Here is a 13980-nt window from a genome sequence, read left to right on the forward strand (position 1 = left end):
CCAGGACCCACACGGAAATGAGATTTGAAACCTTAATGGGATTATCCTGGCTAAATAAAAGGTTAAATATAAAATACATAAAAATAAAAACACGTATTCAGCGATTATTTTCCACTTTCTTCAGTCCACGCGTCTGTTTTGGTAACTCCCAGGCCCGCATCACCCGCACCAGCGCTGCTACCCACAGTAGACTTATGGTTCAACAAAGATGGTGCCGTTCCCATGTTTATGGGGATAACAGTAAAAACACTGGATCAATAGTCCACCGACAAAACACTGACGGCATCGTGTCGGCCAAGAAGAAAAAAGGGAAAAACAGGAAACAAAACTCCAACAAAAGTTGTTGAAACTTCAGTCAGAACACAAGAGCAGATAAAATTGAGGAATTGCTCGTTTTTCTCTGTAAACATTACAGTAATTAAACATTACAACGGTCACGGTAGAGAAAACATTCACACCATCACATGACACTAAAACTCACATAACCACATAAACAATGATCAAACTTTGTTAATGCTCGTCAAGGCAGAATATCCCACCACACCTTTCATTTTAGGGAGATACTAAACTTCTGTAAAGGCCCTTCACACCCACACAGGTGTTTTCACTTATTCTAATTGACTACACGGGTTGAAGTTGGCCTGAACTGTGCCGTTCCAGGAGCTATAGTTTCATTTCTTTCCATGTTCTGTGAGCAGCTCCTCCGTTCCTTCTAGGAATAGCGTTGTGGGAGAATAGTGTACATGAACAGCCCGTTATTAGTGAGCATATTGACTGTTTCCAGTGTAAACACGACAACTTGAAGGTATTAAACTGGGACACATCTCACACAGTAATAAGAATGGCAGCACTTTATTTTGTTGGGGTAACGTCCTGCTGGTCACGTAGTGGCGAGAGCGAGGTAAACCCACTTAAAGAGGGGGGGGGCCTATGAGATTGCAGGTTTGCAGCGGAGTCTATATCAGCTGCTAGTCAAGAAGCAGAAAGTAATAGAGATGTAGTAAACTGATTTAATCTTGTTCTGTTTCCCCAAGTGTTGGCAGAGACAGTTTACTAGAGAATCTTTGTCCACTTGGGAACCACGACGAGCTACGTGAAATATGTTTTTGGCACTTCCATGTTGGCTTCACTTAATTAAAAAGCCTACAAACCTCAAAGCTCTAGTTGTCAGATCTATTTAATAATGACACATAAGCAAATCAGATATCCTATCGTGCAGTTACTTTATGTTCAAGAAATATCTCAACATAAACGTCCAGTGTTATCCTGTTACCTTCTACTTGCACACCGGCTCATTAAGTTACATTAGAGTCGACCAAAGACTTGACGTACAGAAAGTGGGCATTACAACAAGACCCGGGAGCAGATGGCTGTACAGTGACAATGACAGAGAACAGAGACATGGAGAGACAGACAGAAATGAAGACCGCGGTGCTATTAGGGCTGATAGATGAGCAATAAAGCAGAGCGTGAAGACGTTTGCACAGGCTGAACGGCAACAAGAAAGGAGGTGGAAGAGGAATAAAAAATAGTCGAGTCAAGGAGCTGGAAAGGGAGATTTGCACACTGCCAGAGTCGCTTGTGTAACGACTTCCTCTCCTCTTTTTTGCGTGGAAGAAGAACGTCTTTTGGAGCGGCCTGTGAGCACACACTGAATGAAATAAAATCCTTGTGTCTTTACTGGGAGGTTTGTTTAGCTCACTAGATTTTTGAGGAGAGGCAAAGCCACCGCCAGTTTCCCAAGTAACCGCGCCGCTGGGACCTGCCCAGACCAGTAGGGAAGGATGGCAACACGCCACGCAGCACTGACAGCATGCTAATAGAAAACAGCTCTAAAAAGAATATATATACTGTTGGATTAGTGGGGGTAGAGATGTCGACAGCTCATTTGTCAGGATAAATTATTACTCGTCCTCAGCTACAGCAGGCAATATCTTGAATATTTGAATTACATCACCGGAATACAAACATTTAACCTAAGGTCACACAAGATGAGCAAGAGAACCGTCTATCTTGAGCTGTGACGCAGAGTTCAGATACCACGTTTAGCTTGAGTGAAAACAAAGACTTATCAGTGTCAGACAAGGCCACTGGGCCTAAAAGCTCCTCTTCCAGACTTGTATCTTGTACAATGTAAGAAATGTCAAGCTGCCTGATCTCTTTTTGTTCTTTTTCATATCAGTCTTTGAGGAGGGCTGTCGGCTCTGAGCGAGCAGCGGGGAGGAGGCTGAGCTCAGCGGAGACTCCAAAAAGGAGATTTGGCCGGCAGACGAGGACACGCAGCCACAGCTGAGACGCTGGTTACGCACAGGAAGTTGGGAGAGATTGAAGCAGGGGTCAGGCTGAGGCGACACCTGACAAAATGTTGACCTCCGGCATGACTCTGCTGTGCAAGTTCCAATGTTGATTCTGTATTTTATCTTGTTTACAACTAAGTTACTTAAAAGGATCATTCCGGTGGTTTTGCATGCTTTAGCCCATTTACTACAAATAGAGCTAACAAACCATGCCACTGTGTTGACAACCCTTCTTTAGAGCCATTGTCTTACATTCAATTTTATACAGTGCAAAAAGTAATTAGCAGGCTTTTCAAGCTGGTGTAAAATGTGCAACGTATCACATAAACGCTGCATTCATTTTGAACTGTTTTAAGTTACATTACCGCTGTGTGGGGGGCTGCACAATAAATTGTTTTCTAATCTTCATGTCAACTTGTGCGATAAACACATCGATATTGCACTCTGGGATTTTTTGAGTTATTAAAAAGAGCAGAATGCCAAACACGTTTATTGGCATTTCTCTCAATGTACTTACAAATAAAAAGACTTACTCAGTTTATTTATCGTTAATCGTGATATTTGACTCGCTAGTCGCATATTATCCTCGTATCACGTAGCGCTACAGAATATTAGTACAGTTTGATTTGAAAACTTTATGCACTGATAATGTAATTTAAAATAAATGCAGACTTCCTGTTCACTGAGATGGATTATATAACTCCTGTTTTAAGAGACTTGTTGTTTCATATTGTACAGAAATGAATGGAAACCATGTTTTGCATGTAATGATATAGAAGTTACATCTAAAAAAAATACATATAAAACTTTAAACCATGCATTGGAAATATTTGGCAAAAAATGTAAAATACATGATCTGTAGAAAAGGAGCTCAAATTTGCAGAAATGTAATTTAGAGAAAATGAAACTGGGTTTTTGTTCTCATTTTGTTCTGGCCAAAAAAAAAAAAGACCAACAAAGGGCTGCTTATGGAACCACTTTGAGTACTTCCACCAAAGAACCAAAACAAACCATGAAGATCTTGGATGTTAAAACTGGCTCCATCCCAGACGCTTTAATCTGCTGGACGAGAACCAAAGAAACCCGTGATGTCGGGTGCAGGCTAACGTCGTCACCGCGTAATGCTACCCGTGCTCCTTGGCAACAACAGGCATCATGGGCAGCGAGGAGAGTAATTAAAGAAATGCAGCGCAAAATACACAGGCTGCAAGAAAGAAAAACTAGATAAATGTTAAGAAGAGCTGGGTTCTCTCCACAACACTGGGATAGAACATTTTAAAATACTAAAGCAACCACAAAATAAAGACTTATTGCCTTATTTGATTGTGTTATTTATAAAGGGAGAACACTGCCCCACAAACTAGATTTATTTTCATTTGTCAAATAAAAATCTGCAGTTCTATGATGATAAATTCAAATGTTTGCAGTTATTTCTTATTTCATTAATTTTAATTTATAAACATGCCAATTTTATACAAAATGAACATTTACTATATTAGTTTTACTCCTTACAGATTATCAGCAGGCAGACATTGAAGGTTTTTCTCCCCCTCTCTCTGTTGTCCTGTAGGTTTTTCGGGGGATTAGTGAGGTAAACACAGGGCGACATGCCCCGTGTTCTACATCTCTCACATGCCAGCTCGCTAAACAGGTGAGTGTCACTCTGTACGTGCAGGAAGTGTCACGTTTGGCAAACTCTGAAAGGCTGAACGAGCTCCTTCCTGTTTCTCTCAGAACGCAAAATTCAATTCAGAGGAACTGAGTTCCTTTAAGAATAAAAACTTCTGATTTAAAAAAAAAAAAAAAAAAAGGCTTTTAGAGTTTTAGATTGCATAGTTTGACTCTCAAATGGCAACTCAGTGATGTCTGACGAACTTCAGGAACTTTTCTGACGTTTTACAAACTGAAGGAAATATTTCATAAAGAAGTAAAGCCTTGCAAAAGATATTGATAAAGACACCATGTTTCTATTGCTTTGCGGTCTACATCACATGGAAGATAAATAAGACTTTCTTTTACATCACATGCAGAGATATTTTAGTGTCACAGGAACAGGTAAACTTACCCTCTACCTCCTCCTCGTCACAGATGTGCTTGAGTAAGGACGCCCCCCGGTCCAGCACCGCCTCGTCCTCCATCCTGTAGTAGTAAAAGAGGAAGAAAGACTGCTCACACTTCTCCTCCATAGACAACGTGGAGCCATAGCACCTCGGCTCGTTCACCTGCAGTAAGTTTGTACTGGGGCTCAGTCTGGTGCTGCTGGTGGCGCTCATCTCCACCCATTAAAGACTCATTGACGGACACACACTATTGCGACAGCACCTTAAGATCTGCGTTTCAGCGAGTGAACCACCCTCAAGTGAGCGAATGTGTGTCGTCCTTGAGGAGGGCAAAGTGCGCAGTCTTTAGGTACGGTGGAACGGAGTTAATCTGGCGGAAGGGGGCGAGGGAGAGGGCAGGAAGTCGCTGCTAATTGAGTGACTGGTGCTGGTCACGCTTAAAAAAAAAAAGTACCAAAAACAAACGCAGACTTGGCTGAGACTTGAACCCATCGAGGTCTGGATCCGTCTCTGCCCACAGTTCACCCGTTAGAACCTGAATCAAGGTGATGTGTATTGTATTACTGGTAGGGGGTCTGTAAAAGCATCAGTCAGTGTTGTGTCTAATCAGTCCCACGCCCACTACAAAGCCTCTCCATCTGGTCGGTAATGCCTGCCAGCCCCCCCTCTCCACCGCCCCCTCCACCTAAGAAACAAGTGGGGCATCACATGTCTGTCTACTCATCCGCCCTTACAGGATTACGCCGGCTTTACTTAAATGACAACACTCGCAGAAGCCTACAACAGGCCGGCGTGTCGGAGCCTCCGCTGCTCTCCAAGACGACTCGGCGCCTCAAACGAACCGTGCTGTTTCCCAACAAACAGACAGCAAAGCGGATTGAAAAGTGGTTATTTCAGGCTGGTCGCCGTGGCTGACAGGAAGTTCTGTTTGTTTGTTTGTTTTTGCGGTGGGGGCAATACAGTATAAACTCTCAGGCAGCTACCAATCATTTTAGTCTTTCACACAAACAGCTAATTTACATGCATACATGGTAATCGTGCACACACACACACACACAAGTAATACTGGAGATACTTAAACCCCAGCTTTATCCTATTGGGATCACAGACAAATTGGTTTGTTTAGTTAAACAATCGCAACATTTCTTTTATTGTTTTGTTTCAGATTCGTTAAAGGGTTCATAATAATCCTTAAATATATATAATTTTTTATAAAATCAACGGTTATATTGAGTAAGAATTGGCCACAGAAAATAAGAGCTTGCTTGATAATAATATTATTAATGAGTTCTATTAATATTAAGAGAGAAGTAGGAGAAGATTGTTAAGTGTTGATTGGAGAGTTTTTTGCCCAATCGTTTATAATAATGATAATGTTTTGTTTTATGAAGCCATAATGTTGTTACTGTGTCTGGTAATCCCTTGAATTAAGAAGATATACATTTGGTGTCATAATATCTTTAATACTTTCAGTAATGTTCTCCAACTTAGTTAATTCTAGGTCAAAAAGAACTGGACGGCGTGCGCTCAGTATAACGGCAGGGGGACACCCTGGACACAGGGGTCAGAGGTCAGCTGCCCAACAGAACTCTTCCAGCTGGTCGAGCATCCTGCTCTCGAGGAGACAGTCTCTGCATCATGATCTTCATGTCACACACACTAATGGGTTCAGTTCATCGGTGTCTAGTTTCAAAAACTTATCAGGAAGAAAAGCACGTTTGCAACGATCCCACTACTTCTAGAATTGAGAAAAATTAAAAACTTGACAAGTACTTCTCGGCATTCAGAGTTTTGGGTTTTTTTTTTTTTTTTAAACACAGTTTTTTTGACCAGCCAACCTGTGACCTAATGTGTGGACAGACAACTCTCCAATCAACACCTGTGAAGTGAAAGAATAACACTGGAACTCTTCCTGTGTTTAGTTGAAAGAATTACAATTATTCTGGAAATACAGCTGCTCAAGTTTTTCTGTCATTTCCAGAACACACTGACACCAGTAAGTTCTTTTAGCTGAACTTATTACCCATTTTATAGTCTTTGATAAAAAGGATAAAAAAGGGTAAACTATATTAAAATGCCACCTTTAGATTCTGGAGAAAGTTTTGGTTCCAACTGAAACGTTCATTTTTAACCTAAAATTAAAATACAGCAGCCGATTGATCCCTCAAAAGCAACTCATCCAGCTTTAACTTTGACGTGTAACTCTGTCCGCTCTGGTTCAACGTGTGAAGCCTTTTAAAACAGCACCATGATTCAGCCGCTGTTTGAAGCTCTTTTTTTATCTCTGGACTTCACCAGCTGTCCTGCCGTCACTGGCCTTCCTACCTCCTCCATTGCCACCTATGGAACAATCAGGGACATAACAGGCCAAACTGCACTCTGCCTCAGCCGACCGCCCTCGCATGTCTGCACACAAGTTGAATTTCTACACTGAACTTCACATGTTGTCAGAGAAGAAAGAGAACATCTTTACGTGAACTAATTCAGCAAGCAGAAGAAAAAGGTTTATGCCTCGTGTGTGATGTGATTGTTGCATGGGAACTATTGGCGATGGGATGTGCATTCCAGGAGTTATTTTGTGAAATAAAAACAGATTGTACCCTTTTGTCATTTTTTTTGTCCGTTTTTTGACCCCAGTTTCTGGTTTGTGACGTTCTGATATTCTACCAATATGATGAAACTTCAACTTTAAATATTGTTTTATGAATCAACGAAGAGAGTATCAGTTCGCGATCCAACAAACTCTTCACAGAGTTTTGAATAGCATAATCAAATATAAGATCCCACAAGTGAATGTGTGATTGATTATTCTACCACGTGTTTTAATAATGCGTGCATGCAATTGCTTTAACACAAATGCATCAGGTTAAGTTTTAGGACTACAAACACGGACGATGCAACATCAACAGGCTGCTGATATGAGCTTATCAAACCGCCTCAATGCAGAGTACTTCGCCTTATATTCAACAACCTGTTAGTGTACTTCTTCTCTATAGTCAAAGTGTACTTTGTTACAAGTCACACTAAACAATATCACTTCTACAATCGACATCCCTTTTAGCAGCACAAAACATGTTCTTGTTGAACAGGAAAATAGAAAAAAGAACAGAGAGAGACCACGGGATGCAAACTACACTACCAGCACCTGCGCGTTCAAGAGTGTAAAAGTATTTCAAGATGGATCTAATCCTCTAAATCGGTATTTTAATGACATGTACATATTAATTATCAATCGCTAAACCGTCAAACAACCTTAAGACAAGCTGTTACTTTGCACTCTGGATTCTATTTAAGCTGCTATCTGTGTTTCACTTCACAGATAACATATCAGTCTTCCTGTCCTTGTAAGAGCCGACAGTAATCTGCATGTAGCCTACAGTCACTATCTGTTTGGAGAGGTGAGCGTGTTCTCCAGTCGGCAACTGTGTGTCCAAAGCATGGAAACGTCAAACCGCCTGAAGGCATCCCGACTGTGTTGTTATGGTATACAATATCTACTGTAGTCGTTGTGTGGGATGTGAATACATGTGTCCGGGTCATGTATCCGGTATCCTGTACTCCAATCAGGTTTGTAAAGTCGAAGCCCCTCATGCACCGATGGCAGAATGTCATCAGATATCAGATTTCCCTGAACTTCAAAGGCTCTCTCCGCACTATAAAAGGATGCGTATAGTTTTTGTTAGATGATAGCCACGCTGGGCTTTCGTCTGACAGCAGTTTTCACTGTGCATGAGGAAGAAATTCAGAGCTTTGTTTCTTGGTAATTGCCACACAAACCGAACCAAAAGTTCCCACTGAATACTTTTAAACGATTGAGGGTCACATGGGGAACTAAAAGCAGGGTTCAGCTGGGCCTGAACATCCTGGTATTGTGGTAACCAACATCATCACGACAAATGTCAAACAGACTTTATTTTGCCCAACACAATAAATGCAATTATGGCTCATTTTTTCCTGAATTTGAAAATCTGCAGTTTACACCCTTCTGGATCTATTTGCAGCACTTTACTTTTGGACATCAGCCGAAAAAGATTTACAGATATTTCAACATGAGCCTGTTGTGTATCTCAAAATCAGAAAAATGAGTCGAGACTACACAGGAACCAGATGACTGAATGAATTAAAACTCTTGCAGGTGAGTTTCTTTTGCATCAGTCGGGGAAAAACGTTTTGGTGATGACTTTCTGACAGCAAGCAGAGAAAAAAAACCGCAAAGTCACAATTTTGCAGTGTCACCTTGGCCACTGATTGCCCCCAATGTTAACAGATCTAACGACCAGTTTGGTAGCAGTCCTCTTTTAAAACACAGATGAACCAATAAAGACGGTTCAATCGTGAAGCTGTGATTGTGCAGCATAAGAGGAACGAAAGGTGGTGTGTTTAGGGCCCCTCTGGTCTTCACGCGATCTTATCTGAGGTATGTGTTCCTCCAGGGCTAAGATCCCTGCTTAAACGTTAACATGGTCAGACTTTAAATGACCTTAAGGAGCTTGTTAACGTCCAGCCCGGTGTCGTTTGAATATACAGAGGGGGGTTCCTCAGGCAAGTAGATGATTTCAATTTTATTCTAACTTGAAATACAGCACTCGGCTCCAGCCCACACTGTGTGAAAGCGGTATTTGAAAACATAAATGTCACCTTGTTGTAACCATTCAGCCTCATTACCTAACCACTTGTTCCTGAAGTGCACCTGATCTCTAAGCGATTATTACTCCTTATATTAGGCACCGGTAGTCGTCTGCAGGCTCGCCTACACACAGGTGTGCTTAATTAAATTCATTTCAAAGGTCAAGTAGCTCTGCGTAGTGAGAACCACTCCTGTAAAAAGCTCGTTGGAGTCACTTACTTCTTGCCGCTGCTCATCTCTTCAGGTTGCGTGTGATAAATCTCCTTAGTGAATGTGCTGAGCAGAGCGGATCACCCTGCTGATGCTTGACCTGGTAAAGGGAACAAATGGAGGTCATTTTTCTGCACTACAGTGTCTTTCACAACCAAAGAGCTTTGACTGAAAGGAACAACAATAACACCGGGGAAGAGTAATTAAGGATATTATCAGTTAGACTTATTATGGGTCTGCTGTAAGGTCCAAAATCAAATGATTTAAAAACACAATGCAGCTAAATGTTATCACAGGAGAAACAGAGGAGATCACTTTAACAAGGAGAAATACAACAAGTGTAACAATTGCAATAACAATGTTAATCCTGTGATCACTTTACTGAACAGCAGACTTCATAACCTGATGCAGTGGCTTTGGCAGCGAATAGTAAACGGCACCATCATAAATCACATTAACTGGCCCAACGAGCCGCTTAACCAAAACAAAACGCACTCGCGCTGCACATTTACGCACGAGCCACCCTTCAATCGATGACAAATAGCTCCAATACAACTTTAGAGCAGCACTCGAAAAGCTTCTTTTTTTTTTTAAGTGACATAAAGCGCGATAGAAAGTGGCTGAAGTCCTGAAGGAACCGGTGACACACGCTGCAGGGACGTGAACCGGAATAATATTCCGGTGATTTATGCTCAAGACGCCTCTTGACACACGCGCACACTCACACTCACACACGAGGGCCTGGTGGAAGAAATGCACTTCCGAGGTGGCGCAAGAGCGAAGTCCTCACCGCTGTAGGTCCTGTGTGCCTGGCTCCGGTTGTGTCACCGGCCGCTGTGTGCACGTGAAGGTGAAGAAGTCTCCTTCCACAGCTCTCGGGGAAGTTTGAATGAGGCGTCGCGCGGCGACTGCGCTCAGCATGCTGCCGCCTCTATCTGCTGGACCATCCTTCTGTCAACGCCACTCCTCCGGTGGGAGGTCAAACTGCTCCACCGCTGCACCATCATCACTTTATCAGCCCCCCCCCCACCACCAACCCACCGCCACCACCACCCATTGTTGAACCAAGTCATTGTTCAACGTGAAGTCACCAATCTGTGGACGTTATTCAAAACATAAACAATGAGTTAGTTTTTGTAGTTTTGTTAAGATAAAATCAATAAAAAAAAAATATCAGGCTGATAAAATAAGCAAATTCTTGTTTATGTATTTGTTATGTAAAAACTTCTGACTTTTGTATATTTTGTCCATAAAGATATCATAGTTCTTCGGGGATATTCATCCAGCATCTCTCTACAATGTTCTGCAGGATTGTTGCAGTGTATTTTTTAGAAACACTTGCTGGGATTGTTTATTTATTTATTTTATTTGTGAATTATGTAATCTACAGCGCCATCTGTTGGAGGTAACGTGGAAAGATCAGCTTGTCATTACAGTCATACCACACACAACAGTGGCCTGTTATGTTATATTAAATGTAACAGGTGAAACAGAAATCAGCTGAAGATAAGTGACTTAAAAGAATCCCTCAATTTGTAATAAAAGAAAATCTGTCATGATTTAAACATACAAAATAAAAGACAAATGGTTTTAATCTTGTGTGCACTGTCCACTTTGCTGCTGTGATCCTGTGAATGTCCCCACTGCGGGACTAATCACGGATTATCTTATCTTATCTTATGTATCATCTTCTCGCTTTCTTAAACCCACCATCAGATCACAGAGACTTCAAGGATGATCTATTTTGTAAAAGATACAACTCAAAGATCTATTGAGAGAAGATTTTTACAGCACACATTCAAGTGCTTATAAGCAAAGTTAAGTAGACGTTGGTCCATTCTCTTCCCTCTTCTTATTTCCTTTCAAGGATTAGGCCCAACTCAAGGTTTGCGGATTTATTCAGCCCAAATCTCCAATTATCCACAAGCTCTCTGACTTTCTATTAGAGGGATTTAGAAGAGTTTTATAAAGCATGTGAAGTTCGTTCTTAAAAAAAAGAAAAGAACAAGTGTAGACCGTTCATTGTCTGCACCCTCTTTGCTTTGTGTTTGTATTAAGTTTCCATCCATCACACATTTTGGGATGAAACACTCAAACTTCAGCTTTAGCTGCAAAGTCTTCCAGGAAATAAGAAAGCCATGTTTTTAGCTCCAGCACGCCCCTTTGAGATCATCACTCCACAACAGGTTCAAAGTGGTTTTGAAAAGACTCATTAACTCTTTCAGGTGAAGTTAACCTTTACTGAAAAACAGGAAAATAAACCTGTCACATACAAATAAAAAAGACCAGCTAATGGTTGTGACCAAACACAATGTAAATGCTTTTTTAATTGTTATTATTTTCTGCACTGATCACTTTTAATTAATTAAGAAAACTTTTAAAATACACCTGTTACTCTCCACAAGCACTGCTCGCTATGTAGTAAGTAGCTTGTGTTATTAATAAAATATCATTAGTCCCGTCTGTGTTGTAAATGATGGTGAGCATACTTCAGTTAATATACTGACCATTAAATGGCAAAAGTTATGTTAGCAGTGATGAGGCTTTCTCGACATCCAATGAATAACTGTCGTGGAACGTGAGCTGCTTGTGCCAGTTTTTACAGTAAAGTAACACGTTTAGAATCAAAGTTAGACTAATATTATTCACAATTTATTTCTCTAAAACCGAACTGAATTAACGGTTAACGCATGCGCACTTCAAGCATGTTAGCTAGGTAGGCTACACATCCAGCTACTTTAAAATGTACAAGTACAGCAGTAAGAAAATAATTTTTCAGGCAGTCATTTTTTCATGCAAAAACGTTTCATGTTTCTAGTATTTCCATAATGTGAAGATTGACTTTTATTTAGCCTATTTTAATTTATTTTAATTTATTTTTAATGATGATGTCACTTCAGGCTCTAGGTACAGTAACTGTGTCAGAGTTTGTCATTGTTTTTCAAATTTTATAAAAAGCAAATAATCTATCAATTAATGGAGAAAATAATCAGCATATTAATACCATAATGTGTGCAAAATAGTTTAAAAAATAATGTATTTGTAATGCATAACAGCTGGAACGCAGGTCACTGCATTGAGCTGCGATTTGACTTTTATTGTGATTTTGCACACTTTTTCATATCTAGTTCATATTCACACGTTTTCACCCAAATCATCCAGATGAGTTCAGAAAAGTACTTTTCAAAATCAGAAAGGCTGCGCTTGAAAAGAAGCATGCAGTGATGGCATTATTGTTCAGTTTTACAAAAGCAAGAAACTTTGCATTTGATATTATGTGACACGCAGACTCGACATGTTTTTTCACTCGACTGAGAATTCTTGGCAGCTCTTTGAACGCCTGCAGACTAACATTGGTTGCTGTGTAACATTTTATTCTAACACCGAAACTGAGCACATGTTTGTCACACTTAGACTGGATTATATTCAGTACACTAGAGAGTAACATTTAACTAAGATCAAGTTTAAACATTTCTTGCTTGGGATGTTTAATGTTTATGGTGTCATTAGACGCGTGCCGATACCTGATACTTTTTGGAAAACTAGGGTCTGTTGCCAAAACACAGCCTGCAGAGGGACTCCTGCCGCCATGTGGTTTTATTGTCTGTCTACACCTTCTAACCTGAATTTGATACTGTTTTGATATCTGTAAATCATCTAAAATAAATATCTTTGTAAATAAGTTAAAAAGTCCTGTGCATCAAACGTATGTGTTTTAAAACAAGTTGTATATGTCTGATGGGAAATTCACTAAAAAGATATTTTATTCGATTATTTCACACAGATACTGTGATGAAGTCTTTATTTTCTATTAATCAGGTTTATGTTTTCGTATTTACATTCAAAGACGTCACAGATACATCGTGAGTATTGGGATATTTGGATAAATTGTTCCCATTTTGATTATCTTTTGTGACATGTCGGGTTTCACTGCTGCAACTGTATTTTTTGTGAGACCTCAAGATAAACAACACTTTGTGCCAGCTCATGCTTTGATGTGAAATTGTTCCAGGAAACGTAATTCAATTTAGGTGTTAAATTTAAAATTCAGATTTATATTGCTTCCACGCGGCTCTCAAATATAGTGACGGCTAAGCCGGCGGCTAGGAGCTAACAGTGCTAACAGTGCAAAGAACGGAAACATTGCGGAACAGTGTAACCTGGGGGGGAACCGGAGGGTGGGTTAGCATGGCGTTATCAGCTGTCATTAGCAAACCAGTGGGGCTCTCGACATGGTTACGGCCAACAGCGCTAACAGTGCTGACAGAGTAAACAGTGTTTACCTGAGGGGGAACCGGAGGGTGGGCGCTACGCTTCTGGCGTTATATGGCCCACTGCGTTAGATAGACATTACTCCACTTTTCAGTACGAATAGTGGTTTGCTGCTATATTAATGATCTGAATATCAGATGTAGAGAACCTACAGTAAACTGCCCCCTGTAGATGAATAGATAATCAATAAACAACGACAGTTATTGGAGATAAACTCAAATATGTTTATGTAATAAAACCAACATTGCAAACATATGATTTCTTTCTCACAGATGATTATGAAATTGAATATTCACAATGTAAAGCTATGTGGTAATGTATCACCTTTCGTGGTCTTATAAGCCATTCGGGCTGAGCATCTTTACACACTTGACTAGAATTATACAATTTATCATAGAGGCCATTTTAACACTTTCTGTCAGACAAGACCTCTTTTCTGACGAAAGCTAAAACTACACTTTTACCTGAACATCATGCCATTGTCAAAAGTAAAATATTGCTGTCATGTGCTTAT

The 13980-nt window shown here is 40.4% G+C and overlaps 1 protein-coding gene across 3 annotated transcripts in view; it reads right to left on the reverse strand.

The window, feature by feature from the left end:
- Window positions 1-9220, reverse strand: part of slc4a4a (solute carrier family 4 member 4a) — a 50221-nt gene extending 41001 nt beyond the window's left edge. For 2 of the 3 annotated variants that reach the window (XM_076104745.1, XM_076104744.1), the window contains exons 1-2: window positions 9204-9220; window positions 4363-4436 (exon numbers count right to left, since the gene is read on the reverse strand). In XM_076104745.1, the coding sequence (XP_075960860.1) occupies window positions 4363-4436; window positions 9204-9220 (91 nt within the window). Of the gene's footprint in view, window positions 1-4362; window positions 5399-9203 lie in introns of those variants that run through there. The other variant, XM_076104743.1, reaches the window with a different exon arrangement.
- Between the last annotated feature and the right edge of the window lie 4760 nt (window positions 9221-13980).

This window comes from Anarhichas minor, unplaced genomic scaffold, assembly GCF_050575085.1.
Source record: "Anarhichas minor isolate MPS153535 unplaced genomic scaffold, ASM5057508v1 ptg000030l, whole genome shotgun sequence".
NCBI lineage: Eukaryota > Metazoa > Chordata > Actinopteri > Perciformes > Anarhichadidae > Anarhichas > Anarhichas minor.